The sequence below is a fragment of the Squalius cephalus genome (genome assembly GCF_949319135.1).
Source record: "Squalius cephalus genome assembly, chromosome: 14".
Classification (NCBI taxonomy): Eukaryota; Metazoa; Chordata; class Actinopteri; order Cypriniformes; family Leuciscidae; genus Squalius; species Squalius cephalus.
In genome coordinates, this window is record NC_137135.1 from 35,734,859 (window position 1) to 35,759,030 (window position 24,172).

Sequence of the window (24,172 nt, forward strand, 5' to 3'; positions counted from 1 at the left end):
CCATCAACCAACTAGTAAAACCCTAGCATCCTCCCAGAACACCCCATCAACCAACTAGTAAAACCCCAGCATCCTCCCAGAACACCCCATCAACCAAGTAGTAAAACCCAGCATCCTCCCAGAACACCCCATCAACCAACTAGTAAAACCCTAGCATCCTCCCAGAACACCCCATCAACCAACTAGTAAAACCCTAGCATCCTCCCAGAACACCCCATCAACCAACTAGTAAAACCCTAGCATCCTCCCAGAACACCCCATCAACCAACTAGTAAAACCCTAGCATCCACCCAGAACACCCCATCAACCAACTAGTAAAACCCTAGCATCCTCCCAGAACACCCCATCAACCAACTAGTAAAACTCTAGCATCCTCCCAGAACACCACATCAACCAACTAGTAAAACCCTAGCATCCTCCCAGAACACCCCATCAACCAACTAGTAAAACCCTAGCATCCTCCCAGAACACCCCATCAACTAACTAGTAAAACCCTAGCATCCTCCCAGAACACCCCATCAACCAACTAGTAAAACCCTAGCATCCTCCCAGAACACCCCATCAACCAACTAGTAAAACCCTAGCATCCTCCCAGAACACTCCATCAACCAACTAGTAAAACCCTAGCATCCTCCCAGAACACTCCATCAACCAACTAGTAAAACCCTAGCATCCTCCCAGAACACCCCATCAACCAACTAGTAAAACCCTAGCATCCTCCCAGAACACCCCATCAACCAACTAGTAAAACCCCAGCATCCTCCCAGAACACCCCATCAACCAACTAGTAAAACCCAGCATGCTCAAAGAAAACCCTAGAAATCAACTAGAAACCCCAGCAACCATTCAAAATTCCCAAACAACCACAATGCAACAGCTTTTGCCAACAACAACAGCTCGTCTTGGCAAATGCAAAGCAGCATCCTCACATTGTGACTGAGTTTTAAACAGTTTTAAGCACACTATTTCGCTCAGAGAATGAGATTTTCACACGAACGTTCTGTCTGTATGTGTGTGTTTATGTTTACATGCATATATGTCAGTGTTTCATGCTGACTGCACCTGTGTGTATGGCCCAGTTTCGGAAGAGAGGAGCATCTTTCTCCACGTCCCAGCCGTGTCGCGCAGCATGCATCCATGGAATCTGGAATATTCTCTTCTCCTGCAGGCAAAGAACATGCAAAAGATGTCACGGATCAAGACACACCCTGCGTATGTGCACTTAAAAATGACGAAACGCTTCACCATGCTCATGGCGATTGTAGTTTTCACCAATTAAATGCTATAAAAAGACTAGCACAGTCACAGTACCTTGTTGACCCATTTCAGCCCCGGTATTTTACACGAGTTTATCTGCTCTTCCAACCACGGCCTCATTCGCATTCTCTCTACCGGCATGCTGTCCTAGAGAAGAAGAGAGAGAGATAGAGAGAGATCTGGAATTTGTCAAAGTTTGACAGCAACTTTTCCTCCTTCAACAGGTTGTACATTCCTTCATGACTTTCCAGGAAGCAAGATGACAAACTTTAACCCCGTTTCTGAAAACAAACCACCAGGAGAGACCATCTGAATCACAATTTACTGAAAGTTACAGCAAACTAAATGATTATGAGATGATTGGTTTGGTTTTTTCTCCATGAGTCAGGGCCTGAATGACAACACAAACAGAGGACGCAGAAGTGCCTGTGTGCTTGTGTGTGTGTGAGAGTGAGAGAGAGAGAGAGAGAGAGAGAGAGAGAGAGAGAGAGAGAGAGAGAGAGAGAGAGAGAGATTTTCTAAGAACGAGTGCATGTGGCTAAACCTGTAATATTGATCATGCATGATGACAGACATCAAAACTGCTTGATGCTAGAATGTGCAAATCAAAAGTTACAGATTAACCGATTTGAGCTCATAAAAAGGTTTATAGTTAATCACAATGAAAACCCACTCATTAAAATCATCCGTTTGTCGCTTAGACCTTTGAGCTTTTATGGTCCATAAGAGTGAACAAAGGCATGGAACAACAACATGCATGCATTTCACTGCATGCTAACATGAGAAACACAATTATGACGCAACAATGTTAAAACACAATCTATTAAACCACACAAAACCATAACTCAATAACTAGGGAAGCATGATGAAATATTAGTCTCATATCAGCTGATGTTAGTGATTTTTAGCTCACTTGTACTGGATATTTAACTGTTTAGGCCTATATTTAGATTTTTTGCCATCATCTAGTGCCAACATAAATGGAAAGCATTAGATTATGAGCTCTATTTCTTAAAGAAACTCATTTTTAACATGTTATGTGAATATCAAGCTATATCAGCTTATCAGACAGAATTTGGATACAGATGGTGCACCAGTTCATGACAGACTCTCTACCATTGCAGTGCCAGTGTTACACCCTGTACTTGCCCATGTAAGTCAATACCAATATCCTCAAGACCATGCAAACTTCTCAACCACATAAGTTGATAATAAAACACACGTTATTCATTAGGTCTGCACTGTACTTACTGTCAAATGACATTGTGGCGTCCAGTGTTGCCCAATCATTCTTAACAGTACACTGAATCAGAAGACTTCAACCTCCACAAATAAGTGTGTTAGTGTTGTCAAGTCAACTCAAAAGTGAAAATAAAACATTCCTTGATTCCCATTGGATCCAAACACCCCTTGACTTTCGATTTTACACTCACCCCTGCAACTCTACGTGGCCTACAGCATAAACATGCACTTATATTCATACCGAGCCCCCATAAATACATGCGGAAACGCGATTTATTACCTGCGACGCGTGGAAATCACTCCAGAGATAAAAGCAAATAGTCTGTGAAGAGTCTTGACAATTTGTAGTTCTCGATAACAAAACAAAAAGTCAAATGGGTTTGATTTCGCTCTTCAGATCGAAAGCAAAACAAGTGAAGGAAACAAGCGCTTGGGTGGAAATCCCCAGTGTGCGTGTGTGTGAGTGTGTGTTGTGCGCTTACTTCGTGTTTACAAATCCTACTATGGCGCAGAAGTGTCTCATTAATATTAACGACGTAGGCGAGCCGTTCGCGAGCTGATTGGATGGCATATGGAGAGGGCGCACATAAGTGGGAGGGAATGATGTCATGGGGAAAGCTTGACTCATGAATATTAATTACGTAGCGAGACGTTCGCACACCGATTGGCTGAAAAGCAGACTTGTTTGTAAGTTGGTTTGTTTTACCAAAAATAAACTGGGAAAATTAATAGTACAAATAATATAAATCTTTTTGTATTACTACACAAGGAAAATAAATATTATATTGCTTATGAATATTACATTTAAATATTTTTTTATTGTATATTGCTATTATTTTTTTCATTAACATCACTGTCACCATATTGTATTAAATATTCCCTGTCACACATGTGACTGAATATATTGTTTATATCGCAATACTACATATAAATGAATCAAGCACTTTGAAATTCACATTTACTGGACTCTCCAGAGTTTAACCCAAGCAACGTCTTTGGACCTACTTAATATTCATGAGCTAAGTCTTTGCCATAGTAGTTTTTGAGCTGGTCTGCTTATTGGCTGCAAGGCTGAAATGCGAAAGTCGATTTCATTTTCACTTCCTCGTTGTTTCGTTATTGCTTCTTAAAGGCGAAGCTGCAACGTGCAGAAGTGCTGGTTGTGTTTGAATAGGAAAATGCCCTAAAGTCTCATGTTCCTGAGAGTTCAGTTGTGATATATATCACATATATTTATGTGCAGATGTTGCGTATTGCTGTATTCAAAATTGCATTCGTCTTTTGTATTTTTTGTGTGTTTGTGTGTGTGTAAGTGCACATATTAGTTCAGTTCATCACTGTAGCTGGAATGACATTTCCAAAAAATCATGAGCTCTAGAGATGAGAAAGGCAATGCAAGTATAGCTGAATAAGGTATAGCTGTGCAATACTATCCTCAGTGTGTCCACACACACACACACACACACAGTCATATCTTATCTCTGCTGCCATGCCCTGCAACTCCCAGCTTATGATGCAACACAAACCCCATTTAAATAATGCATTGGACTCACATAGTCTTTACTAGAGGACTATAATTGCAAAAAGCATTTCTAAAACCCACTTTCTTTCTTAAATCATCCAGGTTTTCCCCTGTATGTATTTTTGACAAAAAGGAAACAGCTTGACGCAGAGTTGAGAAACAGGAGTGAAACAGAAATAAGGTACGGCAAGGTTTCGGGGAACAGTTCTGCTTTCTGTTGCATTTCTCAGGAACACACCTTGTTTTTCAGCAGAACTAGAACACAGCGCCACCTAGTGCTGGAGAAAGACTCGTTTCTTTTCCTCTCAAGCAGTTTCAGAGGAATTATGTCAATCTGTTTAACAAACTACCTGCAAACTGCATGCTGTGAAGTGAGAAGTTTTCAAAAATATTTTTAAAAATATATATAATTTAACATTAACTGAATAAGTATGTTTCTACATATGTAGACTTTATACACTACCTTTCAAAAGTTGTTTTTGAAAGAAACACTATAGTTTAGTTTTTTTTTGGCTGTATTAGGTATTAATTTAAACTCCTGCTTTTAGATCAGAATTCACAGATTAAATAGAATTTTAATTTTTCAGTCTAAAAAGTCTCTTATGCTCACTGAGGCTGCTTTCATTTAATTAAAAATACAGTAAAAAATGTGATTTCTTTTTATAATTTAAAATATCTGTTTTCTATGTGAATATACAGTAAAGTGTAATTTATTCCTGTGATCAAAGCTGAATTTTCAGCATCATTACTCCAGTCTTCAGTGTCACATGATCCTTCAGAAATCACTCTAATATGAGGATTTGATGCTCAACACACACACACACACACTAGCTCTTTATCTTGTTTTTGAAATTTCTCTTCTCTCATCTTCAGTATTTGCTCAACTCAAAGCTAATTACACAACGCACACAAATGAAATACCAAAGTAAAATGTTTATTTATCATCATTAAAATTGTGCTAATGTTTAAATTCACATCTTCTTCCTGTAAAAGAATCTTTATTGCATGAAAACTGTGAACTTTAAACAACGCAAACATTCAGATGAGGCTTAAATAATGACAGACCGCTTACATGTGCATATAAAGATTAAAAAAGAGCTGTCCGTCAAAACCAGCGCTGTAAACATCTCCCACACCATAACCAGAAAGACTAGATAGTAATTTGAAATACTCCTGATCAGATAATAGCACATTAAAATCCAAACCGCTACAGTCAAACCAAATATTATTCAGACACCAGATATAATTTTTTATATTTTCTTACTAGTGTGATCAGGACACTATAGTTCATTTATGAAAGTGAGGAGAGCAAAATAAAGTAAACTGTGACATATTATACACAAAAATTCTTCATTCAGTGACTACCAGTGACAATTTGGACCCAAAAATGATTGGGACACTTTGAGCTGATCATGTTTTGCTGAAGTGTGTTTTCTTTAATTGCTAATGCTCTTTTTACACACAGACTGAACACAATGAAGCATTGCTTGGTGATTGGTTGAGCTAAACTGGTATAATCTAATTGTGTAGTTAAATTTAACAGCTGACAGATATTCAACATAATTCATGTGTGAGACAGTCTAACAGAAGGACGGACAAAACCAGTCAAATATCAACTGAGTTCTGCTCATATTTCGAATAAACTGTGATAAAGTGAGAGATGTTGACGGTGTCTGAATAAATGTTGGTTTGACTAGATACAATAAAAATGCTTTAAAAAGTGTTTTTTATCCCATTGCAACTTAATCAGTAAAATAAAGATGAATTATTTATGGAAGTAGAGTTCTTTGGTCAGCATAGATACAATGCAAGGTATCTGTTTCTTTCCACCGAACCCTGGCATACTGCAGGAGGATTCGAAGTCGAGCGCCACCTTGTGGTTGACACGTGTCATGATCTGCATGATCTCCAGTTGCTTGCCGTATTTCGACATCATCTCACAGAGCGAGGAGATGAACCAGGAACCCTGAGAGACGTTCCTCCAGGAGTAATACCCTGAGGAGAGACAGAAAGCACACGTTTGAGGGCGAGTGCATTTGGGTTTTGTGAGGAAACGGCATTGAGCGAGACATTAGATACCTGGTGCCGCGGAGTACGCATACAGGAAATCGGCCTCCACTGGAATTCTCCTTGTTTCCGTGTCACCTTCACCGTCTGCTTCAATGCCAGAGTCCAGATCTGTGCCTCGACAAGCCTGGAGACACACACAGGGTCAACACATCTGTGAAAGAGCAACTAAAGCAACACTCTTAAGTAAAAATACAGCTTTTAATGTGGTGTTTTTAATCTGCTTAAACCATGTGTAAGTTCATAAGTCGACACCATTGCTGAGTATTTCCTCCTTAAAACTGCAGTGAACCAAAGACAGTCTCAAAAACACGCTTTGAAATCGCTGGTGTTTCTGACGTCACAAACCTTGTAACCAATCAGATCAACGTGTGATCGTCAACCAGTGGATCTCTGAGCTGAGTGAGTGAGTGGAGGCGGGGATCATTTGCATATTCATAGAACCACGCATACTAAATGAGGCAAGGGTGTCGAGTTACATTCAAGATGTTTTAAGGCAAGATCAAGTTAGAAAGTTCAAAAGATCAGCATTTATCTGAAATATAATATTTTGTAACATTATAAATGTCTTTTCTGTCACTTTTTTTTTAATTTAATGCATCCTTGCTGAATAAAAGTATTAATTTCTTTAATTTCCTTCCAAACTTTTGAATGGTTGCGTATAATGTTAAAAAAGCATTCTATTTCAGATAAATGCTGTTCTTCTGAACTTTATATTCATCAAAGAATAATGAAAAACATGCATGATTTCTGAAGGATCATGTGACACTGAAGACTGGAGTAATGATGCTGGAAATTCAGCTTTGATCACTGGAATAAATTACACTTTACTATATATTCACATAGAGAACAGCTGATTTACATTATAATAATATTTCACAATATTGTTGTTTTTTTCCTATTTTTAATTAAATAAATGCAGCCTTGGTGAGCAGAAGAGTCTTCTTTTGAAAACGTTAAAAATCTGCAAAATCTGTCTGCAAGATTAGCATTTTGAGCAAGAAACGCATCTCATCTCTTATTCCGTTTTCACAGATACGTGTTTTTGAAGTTTGCGCGGAGATGATAATCTTTTATTATTTTTTATTATTCAACGCCTGCACGCTGTTTCAAGGTTTGTTTTCTCGAGCAGACACTGTTGTTGTGCGAGTGAACGGGTCCGAGCGGGTTTTCTGTTAGAACGGTGTCATGTTAGCAGACCCTAAGTTAATAACTAATGATCTTTACAGAAGTGAATCAATCAAAACTAACTTTATCTGGACAATAACTTTATTCTAGATCTGCTGTAAAACAATCTCTGTTACTGTTAGTGATGGCAAAATGAGGCTTCCTGAACCAATGAGACCTCGCAGGCCATTGCTTCAGCCAAAGGTTCATTACTCGAAGCTTCATTCAGCATTGCTCACTAGTGACACCTAGCTACTGTGCAAAGAAATAGCAGACAAATTCATTCATTCTGAAACAGTGTCGCGCCCTCCCTCCCTAATTTAATAAAAAATATTTTTTTTATAAAAATTGTATTTTATAAAAATACTTTTATAAATATAAAATATTTATTTGTAATGTAAATATACAAATAAACAAATAAATATTTATATTTATTTGTATATTTATATTTATATGTATATTTTATAAAAATATTTTTATAAATAAAAAATATTTATTTATTTATTTTGTACCTTTCATTTGCAATAATAAAAATACATGATCAGACATTTGTCCATTACTGTGTATAATATAAAATATGTATCTTTCTCTGTCTGAATTTACTTGTGCAGAGTCACACACACACAGTTAATTAATTATTCATAAATTGTTTGGATAGGGACAGTATGAACAACAACAGTGACACTGTGTTGAGTGCAGTGCTTATGTTAGAGGGAGTGTAATAAAGTACATTTATTAATTTAACAGATTATAGATAACAGATTAAAGTAAACTGCAACAGAATAGTCCGGAAGGAAGGAAAATAAAAATTGATTTTTTATTGAGAAACAGAATTATTTCAAGTGTTGTTGGGGTTTAGACGATTCCTCTTCTTGGACAAAATCTCTCTAGCCTTGGAAAAGATCCTTTCACAAGGAACAGAGGATGAAGGGGAACGTAAAAATGGCAGTGGTACAAATGAGGAAACTGATGCTTCTGTTGAGCAAGATTCCCTCTTTCTTGCTGGCTCCATTACCAGGAAAAAGGAAGAGTCACAAAAAGCAAACAAATCCAAAAGGGCAATCCAAATCAAAAAGCAGTCCATTCCAGATCCAAAAATCTAAGGCAATCCAAATAATCTTATCTAATTAATATAACAAGACTATAATATAGCTAGGCCTACTATAATAATAATAATATAGGCTACTATAACTATTCTAACCTAATAATGTAATAATATAGGCCTACAGCCCTCACATATGACACAATAACGACAGTGACAATGATAACTCTCTGACACTACTACTACTCCTGACAACACCCACAAGGAGGCGCGAGTTTCGAATCGCCTTTTATCCGGAAGCGACACTCGGACCGAACCGATGACGTATTTACACAAACCGAGGCCTCGTTTGTCATTAGTCACGTGATTTTCACGTTAACAACACAAGCCTCGAATCGCGGCTTCATCTGGCACGCCCACTTTTTCTCGACACACGCTCCGACGCCTCGGTTCAAATGTCACATCACTAGTTACTGTAATCTCCTGTTATCACTGTAAAGCTGCTTTGAAACAATCTATATTGTTAAAGCGCTGTATAAATGAAGGTGACTTGACTCGTGACGCTCACCTGAATGAAGAAAAGCTTGGGTTTTCCCACCAGTGAAGTGCAGTGATCTCCTCTGAAGAGCTCAAACAGTCTCTTCAGTGCTATAGCTCCATCCGTGCCATAAATCATCCCATCGTCTCCATGACTCAACAACACACACACAAACATGGCCGACTTACTGTGATCCTCCCGAGACACTGAGGATGGAAGACTTTGTGAGTTTATGAGCCATTCAATTATTCTAATCAATCAGTGATGCAAAACATACCTTTAGTTAACACATCCATCATGCCTGAGACAGTTTGATCATTCCTAGTACTGACTTTGAAGCCTAGCTTTGAGAAGGTCGCCATCGCATTCTTTGCATCCTCGTCTGTCCCGTTACGAACTCCCATTGCTGTTTAAAAGAGATTAAAATTAGGATAAACAAATGCCTGAACTAAACCCTTAAAGTGTCCTGAAACCCCTCGGTTTTAGTCTGGTCGAGTTTCAAAAAGTCTCTAGAAATGGACGTGAAAACTGTGGAAAAGTGGGAGTGTAGGAGGAAAAACAACCAATAAAACACAGACCTGCAACACACTCATTATACAGACTCATGAATATTAAAAGGTAAAATATGGTATAATGCCCCTTTTTACAAGATGTAAAATAAGTCAAAATACCCCACTGTTCATTTTTTACAGCATGTTTAAATTGTCCCTTTTTGAGGGTCAATAAAAACACGTCGTTTGGTATGTGTTCCTTTAAATGCAAATGAGCTGCTGCTCCCGGCACAGGGGGCGGAGCTTCAAGTGTGTTAGAAGCTCTATGCAGACACACACTAAAATGTCAGAAACTGTTCAACCTTTTATGTTTAAACTGGAGTCGGAAAATGATGGAGAGACTCGAGAAGAAGTGACAACATGTAGAAGCAACAGGACATTTCTGAATGATTAGTTGATGAATTTATGAAGCTGATGTGTAGTTCACTATCTTCAATTAGCATATTCTGTCATGATAATCTATAAGTTGCTCGTGTGGGAACTGTTGTAAGACGCCTACAGAGTGACATGCTCTTTTATTTGTGTTGCGTACTGTATTGCATGTGAAAAGACGGATCCGACAGCTTGAGCTGACTCACAAATGTGCTCGACTACAACATCTCATCCTCTTCTCAACGTGTGTGTTCAGGGGGCGGGGCTTATGTAAATTCTAGGGTTGGTGATGTCACTAACCCGGGAGGAATGTGGTGTAGTCTCTACCAGCCGTTTGTTGTAGTCCTTAAAAAGCGATTTCTGTAAAAGCAAATATCTCCCTTTGCTTTGAACTTTGAGCGTTGTAACTTTGCAGATGTTGTTTATGCTCAAACAGCAACATTACACACTAACTAAAGTTAGAAAAGTCAAATCATAAATCAACCACCCCTTTAAAATACGACCACTGAGGGGGGAAAAAACAGAATTGAAAAAAATAATCCTATATAACAAACTGCAAAAACGCGGTAGAACATTTAAAAGGTTTAATAATATTTTCATTAGGCTTCATTTACGAGCACTACAGTCTCTGAACAAATGACACAGTTTAACACAGAAAGAATAAAGGCACATTATTTTTTGTCCATTATTAAGTCTACATAATTGTCTTTTGTGTATCAGAATAATTCCATCGCGTTCATGATCAGACGTACGGCTGCATCACTGTCCTTATTTACACATATATTTCATTTGAAGAAGATGTGATTAAAAATATGTGCGCTGGTTCATGTTTAGAGCACTAGAGTATATGAAATATGACCATAAAAACTTGAAACACGCTCGATCCGGACTGTATCTGATCCGTATTATCTGCGTTGCGAGCGTTGTTGAACTCATTGTGGCGTTTTGCGCAGAAGCCGATCTCATGTGCGCGCCGATGTTGTTTCAATTCTCCGCTGTAATGCGATCTCATGCGTAATAGAGCTGGTAAGTCCCGCCCCTTCCGCTAACCCCACTGGACCTCTAGGTTGAAAAATCGTCAATGCAAGTGAATGGGAGAAAATAATTATTTTCTGGTCCCGTTTGAATTGTGCCATGAATGTGAACATATGTTGTCTGTGAATTTTTTATATAATGTTTCATGTTACGAGTTTGACAGTATATTGTATGATTCTTTGGCTAGCAGTTGTGGAAAAGAAAGACTACATGTCGCCTATGTGACGTCACCCCATAACACATTTTCCCTCCACTTGTCAAATCACGGTGCTAATGCTGCGATGATCTATGGAGACAGATCGAGATGCCTGTGTGTTTTGTACCCAAATGTCACCATTCAAACCAAATCGGCTGTTCTTTCTTCAGATTCCCGTCGAAAGCAGCGAAGAGTTGTAGTCCACAAAGTGCTATCACACAAAGTCTAACCGTATCAAACTTCTACCCGCTAAATTGTAGCATTCTTCACACGAAACATTATATTAAAAATTCACAGACAACATATGTTCACTTTCATGGCAAAATTCAAACGGGACCAGAAAATAATTATTTTCTCCCATTCACTTGCATTGACGATTTTTCAACCTAGAGGTCCAGTGGGGTTAGCGGAAGGGGCGGGACTTACCAGCTCTATACAGCGCAGTGATTGGATCGAATGAGCTCTCTCTCATGAATGAATGCAGAGATTAGCTCGAGGGTCAGCTGACGTAGAATAGAGCCGACAGCCAATCACACGCTCCGATGGCACGCTTCTACCTCACATTCCCAGACGTTGCTTTTCAACCCGGAAGAACAAAAATTGCTCAGAAAAACACAAAAATAATCAATTTATTGGTTGTATTGGAGTGTTTTCAGTGATGTGCAGCCTGTTCATATCTGTTCATATCTCAAAAATTGTGTTTTGGGGTTTCGTCTGTGTGCTTCCCAGCTCTTACCTGTTTGTCTGTCGAAGTTCTTGTTGTTGATGATCACACATTGTCCCAGACTGGCGTAGTTCATGTTGTACTGGAAAGCATCAGAGCGTGGTTTGGCATCCGTTTGATCGACTCCGGCATCCGTGAAGAACGAAGTCCTGCGAGAGCAAATACTTTTATGAGTCATTCCTAATTTAAGTGCAAATTATAAACAGTCACTTCAGGAAGTGGTTAGGTAGCAGATACTTTCATGAACTTCACACTGTGAACTTCACAAGCGGCACGACACGGAAATTGTGCTCGTCTTTTCTTCCCTATTGTGACGTATAAATCAGAGTGAAACACTTCTGGATGGCGGGGCAACCTGTCACTCACACGAGATCCACCAATAGAGACAGAGCGTTGCGCATCATAATCTGAAACCACGCCCACACCGGGGGGACAATCCAACAGTCTCCATTGACTGTGCATTGTGTGAAGCTGCCTCCTTGTCATTTATGACTTATTACAAAAAACAAAAAACATTTCTAAAAGCTGCTATGTGACAAGGTGTGCAGCAAACAAGCTAAAAAACCCAGAAATAAGTTTTTTATAAGCTGTCGACCCCAAAAAACAAGCGTTTAAGGACACAAAAGTGAAAAAATTGTGGGATCCTGACACTCAGTATGCACTAAAACTACACTATGTAGTGCAGCAGATTAATGGCATATTTCGAGAGAATCGTTCAAATTGGTATAGAAGCATGAAATTTGGCACAGATACTCTCTAAGGGTCACTCTTTGGGAAAAAGACGTTGGCCATCCAAAAATTCAACATGGCGGCCATTTTTTCAAGATGGCCGCTATTTCTATCAAATGCTCATTATGTCAATCGTTCAAACAGTGATGTAGGCATTACATTTTGTGAAAATACTCTCTTCAGAATGTTTTTTTTGGAAAACGGTGCTTGTCCCTCAAAAATTCAAGATGGCAACCATTTTTCAAGATGGCCGCCATTTTTCAAGATGGCCGCCATTTTTCTTGAATCCTTAATTTTTTTTTTTCAAATGGTGATGCTATCATGAAATTTGGTACAAATATTCTTAAAGGAACATTATCATGGAAAAAGATGTGTGCCACTCAAAAATTCAACATGGCGGCCATTTTTTCAAGATGGCCGCTATTTCTGTCAAATGCTCATTATGTCAATTGTTCAAACAGTGATGTAGGCATAACATTTTGTGAAAATACTCTCTTCAGAATGTTTTTTTGGGAAAACGGTGCTTGTCCCTCAAAAATTCAAGATGGCAACCATTTTTCAAGATGGCAACCATTTTTCAAAATGGCCACCATTTTTCAAGATGGCCGCCATTTTTCTTGAATCCTTAATTTTTTTTTTTCAAAAAGTGATGCTATCATGAAATTTGGTACAAATATTCTTAAAGGAACATTATCATGGAAAAAGATGTGTGCCACTCAAAAATTCAAGATGGCGACCATTTTCAAGATGGCCACCATTTCTGTCAGAGCTCAATTTAATGTGTTAAGGAAGGTTTTGCTTAATAGAGTGAACGTCATTACACAACCAGGGCACACTGGTGACTTCACTGCTGTGGAACTCAGCATGGGATTCAGTGTCAGCTGATCTAGTTTTACTTTCACTGTAGTTCTTGACTAGTAGTAATAGTATAGCTAAGTTTAGTGTCCCAAATGCTTTCTAACAGCCCCTCATCAATTAGCTAGTAATAGATGTTTTTAGATAGCCGCACCTGAATTGACAGGTTGTGCCAGCGTGGGAGAGCCGAGCCAAGGGTAAGCGGGGCAATACATGACTTGTTCATGTATGCTTACCTGGAAGGTGTACAGATCACACGGGACTTAAATGGCACTGGATGAATGATCGGGCTGAATGATCTAGTTGTATCCCATACCTGAATGTGTACTATGTCTATGATTGAGGTGGTAAAAGGATAACCCCTCGGCCTTAATCAGACAACAAACCTCCAAAATGGCAAATGAAAATCCCATGTCAGCCAAGAGGCCAACTGATTGGATGAAATGTTGTCTTTGTCAGACAGACACAAAGGAACCCCTCCAATCACCACCTACCCATCATGTTTCTCAACATGATGGCTATAAAATGATTGCCACCAACATTCCACTCTTTCACAAGATGAACAAAATGCCAATGACCCTGGACCTGGAACGACTGGATGAAGGTGGTGGTATAGAAGCTACTTTGAGAAGGAACCAAGCGAAGTATCACTACAATTGTCGACTTCGGTTCAACAACACAAAGTTACTTCGTGCCCAGAAGCAACAATCCGATGCTCAATGTAGTGAGACAGATGAAGGCCAAACAAAGCATCGCAGAACCATGATGCAGAAAAGTCTAGATGATCAGGTTTGCTTTTTTTGTGATAACATATCTCCTGAATCTGACCTACATCAGGTAATGACAAGGAGGAAGCAGCTTCACACAATGCACAGTCAATGGAGACTTGTTTTGAGCGTGAATGCCTTGAAAAACACACAAAGCACATCTAAAACGGGAAAGAGCTTTGAGATCGACTGTACAACTAGATTTGACAAGAAATCTGAGGTATATTTTGACAGACTGCTAAAAGACACAGAAACAACTGGATCCAGGCAGAGAACGGAGGGTTTACAGTTTCATTTTAACCCTTCATTTCCTCCAGTAATTTTTTCCACATACTCATTTTGTTCCTGTTTTGCTGGCCTTTTGTGGTTATGCACTATTCAAATGATTGATCATACAATAAAAAGTCCCCCTGTGGTGAAATTCCACTTTTTAATGTTGTTTATGTGTCTATGTGGTGTTTTTAATCTGCTTAAACCATGTGTAAGTTCATAAGTCGACACCATTGCTGAGTATTTCCTCCTTAAAACTGCAGTGAACCAAAGACAGCCTCAAAAACATGCTTTGAAATCGCTGGTGTTTCTGACGTCACAAACTACCTTGTAACCAATCAGATCAACGTGTGATCGTCAACCAGTGGATCTCTGAGCTGAGCGAGTGAGTGGAGGCGGGGCTCATTTGCATATTCATAGAGCCACGCATACTAAATGAGGCAAGGGTGTCGAGTTACATTCAAGCTATTTTAAGGCATGAAGAATTTTCTTCAAGGAAAAAACATTTAAATATGTCATTTTAGTGATCAAAGATGAGTTTTAAGGGATAAAATGATTGACTACAGGGGGACTTTAACATTTTGGATGATCTTCTCAGTGATTCCTCAATGAACCTATGACCTACATATCCATCGACGGTTTCTTGTAATTATATGTTTGTAACGAAACAATTTCCATCAAAATCAAACACATACTCTTGTGCGTTCCCTTTTCTGGCGTCCACAGTGTCTTCACCCCTGGGTTTTCCGTCCGACATGGTCACTAAAAGAACACAAAAGAAACAGATCTACTGATTAATTAATAATGCAACACATTTCTAGCAATTTAAAAAAAAAAATAATAGCTATTATTCATTACGCCTTCTGTATTCTTGCAATTCCAGGAAATGCAGCATGTGTGAGTTACAGTAAGTGTTTATCTGTAAATGTTGTGTGATTGCAATTCACATCCTGCTTTATTTCCTTCCGCCATGATTTTGTCATTAAAATCGAATGGACATTTTTAGGTAACACAACAATATATATATAATTATATATTCTGTTTATGTCAAACTTGAGTTTTAGTTGTGCCAAAAACAAAACCAACTGGTTTCAAAGACATTTCCTAAAAAAAAATACAGGTGTGTCAAGTTCCCTTAAAATGCTAACTTGTTAACTTGTTTGCTTCTTTCTAGATTTAGATGATAGTGAAGTCACAATGATCACAAATATCATTATCATAAGATATACAAACATGTCACAGCTTGATGAATGAAGGCTGGCTGAGTCATTGTCACTTGAATTGGGGTCACAAATTGCAGTAACAGAAAGTATGTCAGGCAGTTTCTCTTGATTGCCCAAGACACATTATGAAATAAGTTTAATGTTACTCTTCTTCTTCTATAATATTATACGTTTTAGTCTTAGACTGTCTCAGAAATGTCAAACACACACACACACACACAGACTCTTCACTGAATCTCTTTAGTGGTGTTTACACACAGTCACGTCTTGTTATCTGAATCCATTCGTCATTAAAACACTCAAAAACATTCAGAACTTTTTTTTTTTAAAGATCAGTGAAAAAGCAAAGGTAAAGATGCAATTAATGGGAATAAAGTAAAGAACTTACAGGTGTGTTGTCAGATACTTTAATTTCCTTCTGAAATAGAAACTGAAATTCAGGTCGTTTTTATAATGAGGTGTTTGTGGTTTCTTTTGCAGGGAGGAAGCGCGCAGTTTACGGTTAAATATTAATTAAGCAATGTTTTTTTTGTTTTTTTAAATCACCCAATAACGAAAGCTAACTCATAAATATTAAATAAATTCCGCATACGTTGCGTTTTATGAATATGACCAATGTCGTAATCGTAAAGAGTTCCGGAGACTGTCGCTCCTCCCACATGCCATCTACAACAAACGAGATTCTACGCATGCGCAGTAACATCACACATTAGGATCACTACCGTGAGGCATTACATAAACACACTAAATAATCTTTTTGTGTACGTATTTATGCAGTAGTTGACAGAAGTGATGTCCAGCCATAAATGCGATTGAAGACACAATACGTTTTTGTAATCTATAAAAATATGTTGTTACATATGTTAAAATATATTTTAACATGGTTAAAAATGGTTAACAATTAACGTTATGGTCAGTAAACAAAAACTTCTCGGTTAACTTCAAATTCTCTTCAATTATACGTGACAAATCTCTCTGAATTCACACTATTTACTCTCGTATAATTATTAATTATATAAGCAATTATTCAATAAAGAGGTCGATAAACTAATGTTAGTCAGCAAAACGAAATGCGCGCGGCTTTCTATTGAAGACTGAGGTAAGCGCATGCTGGAGAAGCGCGTGCAGAATCAGATCAGGGGCGCGCAGGAAAGATTTGTAGGCTATGCTTTTCATACGCGTCAATGTTGGGAAAGTTCACTTTCTACATGAACTATTTCAAAGTTCAGTTCACACATTTTAAAATGAACTAGTTCAGTTCATAGTTCATACTTCAAAATTTTGAACTAAGTTCACTATTTTTTTTTTTTTTTTTCAAAAACATTTCCACTGAGCTGGTAAGTCCCGCCCCTTCCGCCAACCCCACTGGACCTCTAGGTTGAAAAATCGTCAATGCAAGTGAATGTGAGAAAATAATTATTTTCTGGTCCCGTTTGAATTTTGCCATGAATGTGAACATATGTTGTCTGTGAATTTTTTATATAATTTTTCGTGTTGTTTTGAGCATTCATAATTGTTCAACATTATGAATGCTCTTAATATGAATACAAAGTTTTGTTTGTCAAAGTTTTGTCATAAAAATGAAGTTTTATTCACGGCCGGGAGATCACTGGCCACAACAACCGAGTGAGTCTCCTGAATAGAAAGATACATGTACATTTATATCATACAGTTGAGTAAAAATCAATGTCACTCAAGTCTTCTTCACTGTGATTTGTTCTGGTGAGTGGTTTGTAATGATCTGAGCTAGTCACATGACTGTTAGTTCTACTGTGTTAAGCACTTTTTGGTTCAGTATATATGGCCTTTGACCTGAGCATGCGTAGAGTCTGCGTTTCTCTGTACATTTAATGTTGAAAATACCCATTACATAAAATATTTCTATCACAGTCATTATTAGAAAGGAAAAAAAATAATGTTGGAGAGCTTTATTTCAAACAAATCTAAAATTACACACATTTACAGCATGCTGATCGAGTTCACTGACAAATATATACGAAATTATTCTTACTGTTTAACAAAGTTGAGGGTTTATCAAACACTTTAAAGGAAATAAAAACAGTGTTGCATTCATTTTGAAAAACAGCTTGCTTTGCATATGCTTGCCTTAGCAAACAGCACTAACAAAACAAAGAGTAAATGTAAGGTATTTCACTACATTTCAGTCATTTATAAAGTTATAATATTTATGGAATCCAGTCCAGCAAGTTCTTGAATTGCATGCATTGTGCGTGATGTGAGATACGGACTGGAGGAAAGGTGAGGAGCTGTGCCGTTTGACCTGAAACACAGTGACTTTGCACTGATTCTTCAGCTTTATTGAGTTGTAGAAGATGTTGTCTATCACCCGGATGTCATTACATAACACACACATTTCAGAGTATCAGGCAGTGTTTAAAACGGGTGTGACTCCAGATCTGCAAGTCCATTCAGATTCAGATTCAGAGTCTCACGGCTGCAAAAATGATTCTCTTTCTGGGTATTGTGGTTTCTTTATTAGTTGCATATTTTATTTTTCATAGGATTTTTGTCCATAGGAAGACCTTCACAGGCACTGCCAAACTATACGGGAAGACCATCATAGTGACCGGTAGGTGAAACAAGAGTTTTGTGCAAACGTTTAGATTCCTCAGAGGTTGTTCAACTGCGTAGATGTTTATCCCTCGGGCGAAATGACAACAGACACTGTGGATATTCAGGATAAAGCACTGTGTGGAGAGCAGCTCGGGTCTCGCAAGACTTTGATGAGGAGTGTGTGAGATCATATTGAGATCTCTGACTTATGATTGCAGACTTTTGCAGATCTCCACTGAAATAGGAGACGAGATGGAGTCTGAATTCAGCAGAAATCTGCATTTAACTGCGAAATAAAAGAGATATCATGATTGTTATTTCCTGTAAAATCACAGAACTGAGAGTTTTTCTTCTAAACTAAATTATTGTGAACAAAAACTAAAAACATTTCAATCATTAACAGAATTAAAGGTGTAATAAGTGATAAATATTAGATTAAAATCTTAAACTAAATTACTGAAATGACTAACTGGAAATAAAAAAAAAACTAAAATTTGTAGAATTTAAAATAATCCAAGATATTTTAAATGAACAAAGATATTTGCTTGACTGTTTTTCTACCCCCTCTTTCAGAGACAATGACCATTTGGAGTTCCTAAGGCACAGATGGGGCTGATAGTGATCTAGGCCTGCAGGCCAAATGTTTGTACTTTGGGGGGTCGATGAATTGTCACACCTTTAGTACAGTGGTGGAAGTGTAATTATCTGATTGGTCAGTTTGAATGTCTCACATTTGGGTTTTAGTCACATGGTCAAGGAAAGGATAAAAGAAGATTGTAGATGTTGCTCTGTCTCTTGGATGCTCTGGCTCTCTTCTTCTCTGGGTCCCCTCTCTTCTTATTCTCGGGGCTCTCTCCTTTTGCCTCCTCTTCTCTCCCTCTCCCTCTCTCCTCTCTCTCTCTCTCTCTCTCTCTCTCTCTCTCTCTCTCTCTCTCTCTCTCTCTGGTAACATTTTTCATATATGCTGGGTACAATTAATAATATAAGTTATCATCATCTCATACATATATTTTGTAACTATTTTAAGTGTAACTATAACCATATTTTGTCATTAAACCTTTTCAATTGCAACTAATGTACTAACTAGTTTTTATTTGGTATTGACTTTGAAGTGCTACATATTGCAATACAATATTGTCACTCTCTATAGCAATGCTCTCCCACAAATATTAAGCTATTGTAACTGCACTTATTTCCGTCGTTGGTATAAGTGGCAGTGGGTGGTTAAAGATTAGAAATGTGCAGTTTTCTACCATCTTGCCAATAACGTTTCTTTAGTCATTCGGCAGTTCTTGCAGCTTGAACCCCTGCAGGAATTCCACCCTTACAAACTGAACTAGTTAATAAAATAATTAATTAATAAAAAAAATACCTAAATAGTATTATATATATATATTATATATATAATATATAATAGTATATATATATATATATATATATACACACACACACACACACACACGCTAAGAAAAATGACAAAAGCATTGTAAAATTTAATAAATTACTAAAATTAAAATAGATCATTCAAAATATTAATAAAAACTACACTAGTGTTGCAACAATACTAAAATAACACTGAAATGAATATAAGCATTGCATGACATATAATAGTAGATAATACAATGGAGAAATGGGCCTCAAAATGACTTGAATTAAATTGTAATGAATTTTGTGGGGGGAAAAAAGTGTGATTTATTGACCTGGGAAAGTTCTATGAAAGCATGGGCATTTTAATAATGAATATATAGTTGAGCTTCAAATATTTCTGTGGGCAATTGAGGTCAAAAGGTCTAAATGAGGTTCAGCAAGTGCAAATACTTCACATGAAGCCGTGATTCTGTGCCGGTCCACGCTGAATCATACAGAACACATATTCCATATTCCATAATAATAATGATCCCTGCATGTGTGGTGTCGGGAAGGTGTTCGTATTGACCCAATAGTGGGGCATGTTGTAGCAGGGACGGTGTTTGTATTGACCCAATAGTGGGGCATGTTGTCACGGGGAAGGTGTTTGTATTGACCCAATAGCGGGGCATGTTGTCACAGGGAAGGTGTTTGTATTGACCCAATAGCGGGGCATGTTGTCACAGGGAAGGTGTTTGTATTGACCCAATAGCGGGGCATGTTGTCACAGGGAAGGTGTTTGTATTGACCCAATAGCGGGGCATGTTGTCACAGGGAAGGTGTTTGTATTGACCCAATAGCGGGGCATGTTGTCACAGGGAAGGTGTTGGTATTGACCCTATAGTGGGGCATGTTGTCACAGGGAAGGTGTTGGTATTGACCCTATAGTGGGGCATGTTGTCACAGGGAAGGTGTTCGTATTGACCCAATAGTGGGGCATGTTGTCACAGGGAACGTGTTCGTATTGACTCAATAGCGGGGCATGTTGTCACGGGGAAGGTGTTTGTATTGACCCAATAGCGGGGCATGTTGTCACAGGGAAGGTGTTTGTATTGACCCAATAGCGGGGCATGTTGTCACAGGGACGGTGTTTGTATTGACCCAATAGTGGGGCATGTTGTCACAGGGAAGGTGTTTGTATTGACCCAATAGCGGGGCATGTTGTCACAGGGAAGGTGTTTGTATTGACCCAATAGCGGGGCATGTTGTCACAGGGAAGGTGTTTGTATTGACCCAATAGCGGGGCATGTTGTCACAGGGAAGGTGTTTGTATTGACCCAATAGCGGGGCATGTTGTCACAGGGAAGGTGTTTGTATTGACCCAATAGCGGGGCATGTTGTCACAGGGAAGGTGTTTGTATTGACCCAATAGCGGGGCATGTTGTCACAGGGAAGGTGTTTGTATTGACCCAATAGCGGGGCATGTTGTCACAGGGAAGGTGTTTGTATTGACCCAATAGCGGGGCATGTTGTCACAGGGAAGGTGTTTGTATTGACCCAATAGCGGGGCATGTTGTCACAGGGAAGGTGTTGGTATTGACCCTATAGTGGGGCATGTTGTCACAGGGAAGGTGTTGGTATTGACCCTATAGTGGGGCATGTTGTCACAGGGAAGGTGTTCGTATTGACCCAATAGTGGGGCATGTTGTCACAGGGAACGTGTTCGTATTGACTCAATAGCGGGGCATGTTGTCACGGGGAAGGTGTTTGTATTGACCCAATAGCGGGGCATGTTGTCACAGGGAAGGTGTTCGTATTGACCCTATAGTGGGGCATGTTGTCACAGGGAAGGTGTTCATATGAGGAAGGTGTTTGTATTGACCCAATAGCGGGGCATGTTGTCACAGGGAAGGTGTTCGTATTGACCCTATAGTGGGGCATGTTGTCACAGGGAAGGTGTTCGTATTGACCCAATAGTGGGGCATGTTGTCACAGGGAAGGTGTTCGTATTGACCCAATAGCGGGGCATGTTGTCACAGGGAAGGTGTTCGTATTGACCCTATAGTGGGGCATGTTGTCACAGGGAAGGTGTTCATATGAGGAAGGTGTTTGTATTGACCCAATAGCGGGGCATGTTGTCACAGGGAAGGTGTTCATATGAGGAAGGTGTTTGTATTGACCCAATAGCGGGGCATGTTGTCACAGGGAAGGTGTTCGTATTGACCCAATAGTGGGGCATGTTGTCACGGGGAAGGTGTTCGTATTGACCCAATAGTGGGGCATGTTGTCACATTAGAGCCTCTTCAGCAAACCTTGAACAGTAAAACAAGTATAATGAATCTCAAAACAATTCTTGTGTCATAAGCATCCTTAAATTGTGTTCAGGTCATTTTGACCCGGAGAGGATTTTCCTGCACCCAAAAATGCCAGTTACTGTTATTGCATTGGACTAAAATTTTTTTTTTGTTGACTTTTTTTTAGACTTTTTGTACCACATTGTAACTTGTGCAATACCAAAACCAATGTTTTTCCGTGCACAGGTCAATTTTCAGATATTTGGCTTTTCATAATGTAAAATTGTCTCTATTTGCGTCTTTAAATTATAATACATATAGTCTGCGAGTTTTCTCCACTTCAGAGCACTTGCTATGTCAACAAAATCAAACTGTTCAGCTGTTATCAATCGTTCAGATTTCTGCTGTGTAAATGTGAACTGTGCTCATTGCATATTTCAGAAAACTTGCAATACAAATAGGTAATAACTGCCAAAAAGTTTATTTTTATAAATGATACATTTTCACACTGCTTTACTTACATCTATTGCACAATCATTGTAAATGATAGAAAATTATAATACTTTCCTCATAGGAAACTGGAAATGAGAATGTGATCTTCATGCAACTGGATCTTGCGAGTCAGAAGTCGATCTCCCTTTTTGGGGAGAACTTCCTGAAGCCCGAGCGCAGACTGGACCTGCTGATCGATAACGCCGGTGAAATATCTGGACACAAACACAAACATAATTAAGCATCACATGATCCTTCGAAATATTAAAAAATGCTGCTTAATTTGGTTACACTTTATTTTAAGGTGTCATTGTTACAGTGTAACTATATAGGCTATTTAAGTACTGAGAAATATTAATTAACTACATGTACTCACTATAGGGTCAGGATAGGATTAGGATTCGGTTTAGTTGCATGTAAGGAATGGATAATGTAGAGCGAGGCGGTTATAGCGAGTACAACCCCTTCAGGCTGATCGGGTTGTTATTTTTTTTACTAAAATAAAATAAATATGCATCAAGCAATTCACAAGTATTTTAAGTTTCTTTCTTTAAAAAGCATGACTTTTAATACTGACTTGAACAGCGATTGGATAGTTCACTCAAATATTTAAATTCTGTCATCATTTACTCTCCCTCATGTAGTTTCTTTCTTCTGCTGAACACAAAAGAAGATATTTTGAAGAATGTCAGTAACCAAATGGTTTCTGGTCCTCATTGACTTCCATAGTATTTGTTTTCCTACTATAGAAGTCAATGGGGTCCAACAACTGTTTGATTCCCAACATTCTTCAAAATATCTTCTTTTGTGTTCAATAGAAGAGAGAAACTCTTGGAACAACATGATGGGGAGTAAATGATAACAGAATTTGCATTTTTGTGTGAACTATCCCTTTGAGTAAAACATAATTTGGTTGAATTAGTGTCGATAAGTGCTGTTTTTAAGACACTCGTTAAAATGGTGTCATTTATCGGCCAATTCAACATTAGAGAATCAACACCTGGTTGTGTAGAAAAGTGTGAACATCTGATAATCTGAACACCTAAAATGTGAAATGAGTGTAGAGATAAAAACCAGATACAGTGTCTAATCCTAGCTTCTTGCTTGCCGTCCTGTAGAGAACCGGTTCCACCTGAATTACGTCACATGACCGTGGCACAGGTGTGCAGGGTGGATCAGGATATTCTGTACCTGTGCTATAGTAATCCTCCTCAAGCTTGACTGTCACTGAGGACGAGCCGTTGCTGTTTTCCCAACTGGAAGCCTCAGGACACGATCGCACCGCCTGTGGTTAACACACACACACACACACACACACACACACACACACACACACATCTGTGTCAATTCATCTAATAACCTTTATCATTTCAGCTTTTCTGACTGCACACACAACGACACACACCCAAAAGTGAGAGTCCATACCTTTATCTTTTCTTCTTTTTCAGCTGCTCGCTTCTTTCCTTTGAGAAACACAGACACACACATCGAGATCAATGCATGCAAATCATCAAATCTGTCATTTCAACATTTGATGTGCTTTTTCACCCCAAAATCAAATAGGAAATTATCAAATTTAATTATATATTTTCATATATTATTAAAATTATATTTCCTTTTTATAATTATATGATAATGAAGCCTTTTTAGGGCCATTAAGATGTTTAAATAACTAAATGCTATATAAATTCTAGTAAATTCTACATTTATACCAGTATTACTATGATGCAAACGTTTCATTATCGGGTTTTTTATGTTTAATTCTCATTATCCTCATTAGATTCTCATTAATTATGTTTTGATTTAAATCAACATAAAGCAGTAAAAACAAATCTATACACATAAATTATTACACAATTACATTTTAAAAAACATCCTTCACGTTGAGCTTTGCTGTACTAAAGGCAC

At 38.3% G+C, this 24,172-nt stretch overlaps 3 protein-coding genes across 10 annotated transcripts in view; all 3 read right to left on the reverse strand.

The window, feature by feature from the left end:
- The window catches only part of irf2b (interferon regulatory factor 2b), a 29,793-nt gene extending 26,828 nt beyond the window's left edge, over positions 1-2,965 (reverse strand). Inside the window, exons 1-3 of one of the 3 annotated variants that reach the window (XM_079892145.1) lie at positions 2,780-2,965; positions 1,312-1,399; positions 1,063-1,162 (exon numbers count right to left, since the gene is read on the reverse strand). In XM_079892145.1, the coding sequence (XP_079748271.1) occupies positions 1,063-1,162; positions 1,312-1,398 (187 nt within the window). In that variant the 5' untranslated portion in view covers position 1,399; positions 2,780-2,965. Of the gene's footprint in view, positions 1-1,062; positions 1,163-1,311; positions 1,405-2,508; positions 2,753-2,779 lie in introns of those variants that run through there. The other 2 variants (XM_079892144.1, XM_079892143.1) reach the window with 2 other exon arrangements.
- Positions 2,966-4,935: 1,970 nt separating this feature from the next.
- On the reverse strand, positions 4,936-16,230 carry casp3b (caspase 3, apoptosis-related cysteine peptidase b). Of its 2 annotated transcripts, none has more exons than XM_079892791.1 (7): positions 15,946-16,230; positions 15,030-15,096; positions 11,726-11,862; positions 9,113-9,241; positions 8,866-9,041; positions 6,101-6,215; positions 4,936-6,016 (listed from the first exon to the last, which is right to left on the reverse strand). In XM_079892791.1, the coding sequence occupies exons 2-7, from the start codon at positions 15,089-15,091 to the stop codon at positions 5,787-5,789; spliced, it is 849 nt and encodes a 282-aa protein (XP_079748917.1). In that variant the 5' UTR covers positions 15,092-15,096; positions 15,946-16,230; the 3' UTR covers positions 4,936-5,786. The 2 variants fall into 2 exon arrangements, with proteins under 2 accessions (XP_079748917.1, XP_079748918.1); XM_079892792.1 differs by having other exon boundaries at positions 15,030-15,121.
- Positions 16,231-17,128: 898 nt separating this feature from the next.
- Positions 17,129-24,172, reverse strand: part of LOC307170850 (interferon regulatory factor 2-like) — a 45,826-nt gene continuing 38,782 nt past the window's right edge. For 3 of the 5 annotated variants that reach the window (XM_079892161.1, XM_079892162.1, XM_079892159.1), the window contains exons 5-8: positions 23,690-23,727; positions 23,456-23,549; positions 22,336-22,479; positions 17,129-18,417 (exon numbers count right to left, since the gene is read on the reverse strand). In XM_079892161.1, coding sequence (XP_079748287.1) covers positions 22,394-22,479; positions 23,456-23,549; positions 23,690-23,727 — 218 coding nt within the window. In that variant the 3' untranslated portion in view covers positions 17,129-18,417; positions 22,336-22,393. Of the gene's footprint in view, positions 18,418-21,663; positions 22,480-23,455; positions 23,550-23,689; positions 23,728-24,172 lie in introns of those variants that run through there. The other 2 variants (XM_079892163.1, XM_079892160.1) reach the window with 2 other exon arrangements.

Bases quoted from the DNA above. Each gene is read 5' to 3' on its own strand.
- casp3b (XM_079892791.1), bottom strand. From the start codon at position 15,091: ATGTCGGACGGAAAACCCAGGGGTGAAGACACTGTGGACGCCAGAAAA. The intron at 9,242-11,725 runs GTAAGAGCTGGG...TCTTTTAAACAG, and splicing joins GAACTTCGACAGACAAACAG to CAATGGGAGTTCGTAACGGG. The intron at 6,216-8,865 runs GTGAGCGTCACG...GTGTGTCTCCAG, and splicing joins CCAAGCTTTTCTTCATTCAG to GCTTGTCGAGGCACAGATCT.